The sequence below is a fragment of the Octodon degus genome, unplaced genomic scaffold (genome assembly GCF_000260255.1).
Source record: "Octodon degus isolate 3935 unplaced genomic scaffold, OctDeg1.0 scaffold00033, whole genome shotgun sequence".
Classification (NCBI taxonomy): Eukaryota; Metazoa; Chordata; class Mammalia; order Rodentia; family Octodontidae; genus Octodon; species Octodon degus.
In genome coordinates this window covers 16,530,244-16,536,528 of record NW_004524609.1, presented here as the reverse complement: position 1 = coordinate 16,536,528, position 6,285 = coordinate 16,530,244, and the positions used below count along the sequence as shown (strand labels likewise).

Here is a 6,285-nt window from a genome sequence, read left to right as displayed (position 1 = left end):
ATTTTTTTTGGTAGAAATGGGGATTGAACTCAGGCCCTTGTGCCTGCTAGGGAAGCACTTATTCCACTGAGCCATCTCCCTGGCCCCTATTTTCTTTGTAATATTAAAACGATCAGCACCGGGATATGTCAGAGTAGAATATTTTTGGAGTTTTGGCATGAAACAGATCTGAGGCCCAGCCTATCCCTTCATATCCTACTCCTTCATCCCAGCCTTCAGGGACATGTGGAAACACACTCCCCCTGTGGTTCCGGAGAAAGAGCATCACTAGAAAATCGCTAGTGCTTAGAATTCTTCGATCTGAGACTTCAGGCACTTAACTCCTTGGGCTTTGCTTTAAAATGAGGGTAACTATAGCGATGTGGGAGGCTGCGACAGGAGGACTGGTGTGAGTTGGAGGCCAGCCTGGGCTACATAATTGAGACCCTGTCTCAAAACACAACACAAAAAAATGGTTACATGTATGATTGTAATAACAAACAAGATAATGTATATAAAAGAGCCTGGCACAAATGCCTGATCTATGATGTGTGCTTAGAAATGTTAGGTTATTAGAGGTCAAGGAAACAGGGCTAAGGGGGAATGGAGGTGGCGCAGAGGTGGTTGTTACAGCTAATTCTCCCCCACTGTTGTGGGGAGAGACTGGGTACCTGCATCTTTACAGCAATGATTCCTAACGACTACCGTGCACCGTGGTCTGGGTGGGGAGGCCATGATTTGGGAACACAGCCTTCCTCTAAATTGCATCCCAATTTCCCTTCAGCTTTTTTTTTTTTTTAGGACAGGGTCTACAGGGTCTCACTGTGTAGATCAGACTCATAGTGATTGATCCTCTTGGTTTTTTTTTTTTTTTTTTTTTTTTTGGTACCGGGGATTGAACTCAGGACCCTACGCTTGTCAGGCAAGTGCTTATTCTACTGAACTATCTCCCCCAAGCTGGGATTACAGGTGTGCGCCACCACGCACAGTCTCAATTGCCACTTCAGCATGCCCCAGTGGCGAGGCTGGCATAGCAGGCTCCGGGATTGAACTCCTGGTCACTTGGTCACTTCGTCTGCCTAAACAGGTAGGTGCTTTAATCTGCTGAGCTATTTGGCTGGCCCTTCCCCATTCAGCTTTTTTAAAAAAATTTATTTATTTATTTATTTGTGTGTGGCCAGCTCAGCCCACCAGGGGGCGGGGGCTGGCTGGCATGTGGTGCTGGGGGATTGAACCATGGTCCCTGTGCTTTGGCTAAGCTTGTTCTGAGTAGGTGCTTTAGACCACTGAGCCATCTCACCAGCCCCCCCATTCAGCTTTTAACCCTAGTCTTTTTTCTTTCTTTCTTTTTTAAATGTATTTGGTAGAAGATCTCACTATACAGGTGGGACTTATAGTGATCCTTCTGTTTTCAGCCTCCCCAGTGCTGGGATTACAGGCGAGGCACCACCACGCCCGGTCTTGGTGGCCAGCTCAGCGTGCCTGGAGCAGAGCCCGTGTGGAATTGAACCCTGGCCCCCACGCTTGCCTTAGCAGGCACTTAGTCCACTGAGCTATCTTACCAGCTCTGAGTACCTGTTCTGCCAGTTAGAAATTTAGTCTGAGTAGGGGATTTTGAGGTATTACAACAATGCTTAAGATTTATCACGGAAGCTATATCCAAGCACTGTTCTACTTCATCTAATCCTTCCAACTACCCAGTGATACAAGTTCTGCTATTGGGCCGGGGAGATGGCTCAGTGGAATAAGCGCTTCCCTGGCAAGTGCAAGGGCCTGAGTTCAATTCCTGGTACCACACACACAAAAAAAGTTCTGCTATTACCAACCCTATTTTAGAGATGAAAAGATTGAGGTGAAATGAAATTAATTTGGAGGGGGCCTGGGGAGATAGCTTAGTAGAATAAGTGTTTGCCTGGCAAGCTCAGGGTCCTGAGTTCAATCCCCAGTACTGCAAAAAAACAAACTAATTTTGAGAGCCAGCCAAATAGTTTAGCAGATTACAGTGCCTGCAAACAGGCCCAGAGGCCAGGGGTTTGATCCCTGGGCCTGCTGTGCTGGCCCCGCCCCTGGGGCACACTGACAAGGCAATTGAGACTGAGCGTGTTGGCATGTACCTGTAATCCCAGGTCTTGGGAAGCTATAAACAGGTGGATCACTACAAGTCCTATCTAGTAGTGAGACCCTGAACACCTTGTAGACCCTTCTCTAAAATACAAAATAATAATAATAATAATAATGACAATTTGCTTGCCTATCTCCATAGATTAGTAAGTAGCAGTGCCAAAAATTTGAATCCACAGCTTACTTTTTTATTTATTTATTTATTTATTTTTTCTTTTTCTTTTTGGCAGTACTGGGGATTGAACTCATGACCTTGAACTTACCAGGCAAGCACTTATTCTACTGAGCTATCTCCCCAGCCCTACTTTTTTATTTTTCCACTAGGGATTGAATTCAAGATCTTCCCACTGAGCTATATTTCTAGCTGTTTTAAAATATTTTGAGGGCTAGTGATATAGCTCAGTGGCATAAGCACCTGCCTGGCAAGTGCAAGGTTCTAAGTTTGATCCCTAGTACAAAAAAAAAATAAATAAATAAATAAATATTTTGAGACATGGTCTTACTAAGCCATTAAAACTTCCCAGGGCCTGGGAGATAGCTCAACGATGTAAGTGCCTGCCTGGCAAGTGCAAGGTCCTGAGTTCAATACCTGGTATCACACACACACACACACACACACACACATGCACACACACATACACATGCACACACACATACACATGCACATACACACACACACATCAGCCTAGGCAGTGTTTAAACTCCTGCTGTAGCCTCCCCAGTGCTGAAATATAAGCATGTCCCACCCACTACTCTTCTCTTCATATCCTGTTTCTCTCCATGCTTAGGAGGCCTCACAGAATTTTTTTTTTTTTTTCATTTTTGAGACAAAGTCTCACTATGTGGTTCAATCTAGCCTTCAATTCACTTTGTAGCCCAGGCTGGCCTCAAACTTAAAGCAATCCTCCTTCCTCAGCCTCCTGAGTGCTGAGATTTACAGATGGGTGCCACCACACTCCGCTTTAGTCTCACAGAATTTTGAACTCATACGTGGATTTAAAGCTAAACCACTGAGAAGCCCAGTGTGGTGGCATGCCTATAATCCCAGCACTCAGGAGGCTGAGGCAGGAGGATCCCCGTGAATTTGAGGTCAGTTCTGGCCACAGTGAGTTCAAGATCAGCTTGAACTACAGAGTAAGACCCTGTCTAAAATTAAAACAAAACAAAACAACTAACCCCCTGGAGCCACCAATACTCATTTTTCTCTGGACCTTCTTCATCGGCTCCAGGATTAGTCCCTAAGGGGTCATGACCTTCTGACCAAGTACCTAAATGCTTGGAATTCCTGATGTGGTACATTCTATGTATGCTTTATATCTATCATAGCCTTGCTTACAAGCTACCCGGTGTTGCTTTTTTAGTTATGTAATATATATTTCTCTTGTCTCCCCAACTAGACTGTAAACACCTAGAGGACAGAGATGGTATCTTTTTTCTTCCATAACCCTCTCAGTGAGTAGCACCAGGCTGGCACACCATGGGAGCTTATTAAAAGTTGTTGACAGTCTTTGAACAATCCTCCACCCCACCTTGGCCACTCCCCTTTTCCTGGGTGACCAAGCCACCCCCACCTCCCAGCCCTTCCCGCTCACTTTGCTGTTTTCCTCCGGACCCGGCTCCTCCCTACTCCCGCCCCTGCCCAGCATCTTCAGCGTCCCCTAGCGACAAGGCGTCGGCTCCTAGCAACCGCATCCCGGTACCCTGACGACGGCCGCACGTAGGGTACGTCAGCGCGCCGCGGCCCCGCCCCCGTGCCGTTGGCCCCACCTCTCTCTCCCCGCCTCGTCTGCCGCCGCCGCCGCCGCCGCCGCCCGAGACTTCAGCAGAGCAGTTATGGCGGACCCTGCAGCCCCCGCGCCAGCGGCTCCCGCTCCCGCCCAGGCCCCAGCTCCAGAGGCCGTCTCAGCCCGGGCCGAAGCCCCCGCCCCGACCCCTGCTCAGGACCAGGTTCCGGCGCCGGCGCCAGCCTCGGACTCGGCCTCCGCGCCGTCCTCAGACTCTGGCCCCGAAGCCGGCTCGCAGCGCCTGCTCTTCTCCCACGACCTGGTATCCGGTCGTTACCGCGGCTCGGTGCACTTCGGGCTCGTGCGCCTTATCCACGGCGAGGACTCGGACTCCGAGGGCGAGGAGGAGGGCCGCGGCAGCTCGGGCTGCTCGGAGGCCGGGGGCGCGGGCCACGAGGAGGGCCGGGCCAGCCCGCTGCGCCGCGGCTACGTGCGCGTCCAGTGGTACCCGGAGGGCGTCAAGCAGCACGTGAAGGAGACCAAGGTGCGGCCGTGAGGGAGTGCGGGAGGGACGCGGCTGTGTCCGCCGCGGTGCCACTGCAGTGCCACGGTGAGAGCACAGCCTCGGCAGAGGGTGCTCCGTGCACAGTCATTGCGCTAGCCGGCGCCGCTGGCCTCGGACCGGGCCTTGGCTTCCCGGTTTGAGGGGGAGGGAACGTGCAAGCGGTGCTGTGCTGTGGTGACGGCCTCGGGATGGTGGACCGACGCCCGTGGGGACCTCCCCAGCCCTGAGGCGCGTTCAGCATTACACTAGTGCGGCGTTTCGCTGCCCCCCGGAGTTCGGTGCTGCATTGTGCATCCGGAAAGGAAGGCCGTGCCGGGTCCGTGCAGGGAACGAGGGGTTATGGGCATTCCAAAACAAAGATGTGTGAAAGAAGCAAAGGAAACAAAAAACCCTGAGGAGTTCACTAGGTTGCAGAATACATGATGGTGAAGCAACCCAACCCATTTTTGTTTTACCTTGCAGCCCCATTTTAATTGCTGTGGGAACTTTGTGAGTAAAAATCATTAACAGTCGGAGCCACAATATTATTTGTACAGGGGAAGATTGTGCCAGCTTGGATTGGGATTAAGGACTCTTAGGTGTATTTGGATTTCTTGAAAAAAGAAAAAGCACCATGGCTGGAGGAAGCTGACTAGTTTGGAAACCTGCAGGGTTATTCTTGACCAGTGTGAGGCTGTTAAGCAAATATCAGATTTCGTGGTATGTTGGGTTGAGGCTGCTGAATATAGTGATTTTACAAAAAGTGGGGTTTTATCATCCTAAACCTGAAACGCCAAGGTTGGTTCTGTGGCTTGTTTTCATGGGTGTGAATTTCTATCAGTGCTTCACACTCAGAGAGAGAGAGAGAGATAGAGAGAGAGAGAGAGAGAGAGAGAGAGAGAGAGAGAACTCTGTATGTAACACACTTCTCCCCTCTTGCCCTTCTCTTTTAGGAAACCGTTTCTAAGCACAAATCAGGCTTCTACCCTTTCAGGTGCCTGGGAGGTGAAGTCTAATTTCAAGGAAGACACTTTAGAAGTAACCTGGGTTTCTCACACAGGGAGACAAAGGCAACAGAGGAACGGGGCCTCATGCCACATTACAAAAGGGATCTGTTAAGGCTTGGGCAGGACTCCCAAGAAGCTACTATGATCCATTTCCTAATGCAGAAGGTACTGCTGATCCCTCAGGCAGGGTCATTCCCAGCCATAAACCCCCACACACAGAACTCCGCTTCTCGGAGAAATGCAAACCGGGGACTGCTTGAAGAAAATTGTAAGTTCATCTGGAAAATACTATATTTTGTAGTAGAGTGCGTGTTAAAAATTACCGCCTGTATTGTTTTGGGAGATGTTTTTTTCTTTTTGTACTGTGTGTGTACACCCAAATGTCATCTTACTAGCAGATAGTTACTAGTGGATTTCTGGCTTTTAAAAAATCTTTTTCACCACCTCTCCTCTCTAGAGGCTTGTGGCTTTTGAAAGGCTGCTCACTTGGCTCTGGCGTCCTGGTCCTGTGTGCCATGGCCTCTTGCCCTGGAACTCAGGGAGGCAGGCCCAGTGCACTCTGGAAGCTGTCATCTTTATCTGTTGTTCTTGTTCATCATGACTTTGGTGCTTAACTTTGTTTACAGGCGTGTTCTGTCTGCTCCCCACCCCCACCACTTTGAAATCTTATAAAGTTTGACTTAAAATACCTATATTGGAATTAAGTAGTAAATGGCGTCAAGGCATCAGCTTAGATGGATTTTGATTTTTTTTTTTTTTTTTTTTTTTGTGTGTGTGTGTGTGTGTGTGTGTGGCCAGCTCAGCCCACCAGGGGGCGCGGCTGGCTGCCTTGTACTGTGTTTTTAACTTTGTTGTTTTTCTCTAAACCCTTTTTCCTTTTTTTTTTTTTTTTTTTGAGGAACCGGGGATT

The 6,285-nt window shown here is 49.2% G+C and overlaps 1 protein-coding gene across 3 annotated transcripts in view; it reads left to right on the top strand.

Annotated features, from left to right (window-relative positions):
• Positions 1–3,874: 3,874 nt before the first annotated feature.
• Positions 3,875–6,285, top strand: part of Ube2o (ubiquitin conjugating enzyme E2 O) — a 58,597-nt gene continuing 56,186 nt past the window's right edge. For all 3 annotated transcript variants that reach the window (XM_023714050.1, XM_004630129.3, XM_023714049.1), the window contains exon 1: positions 3,875–4,368. In XM_023714050.1, coding sequence (XP_023569818.1) covers positions 3,934–4,368 — 435 coding nt within the window. In that variant the 5' untranslated portion in view covers positions 3,875–3,933. The remainder of the gene's footprint in view (positions 4,369–6,285) is intronic.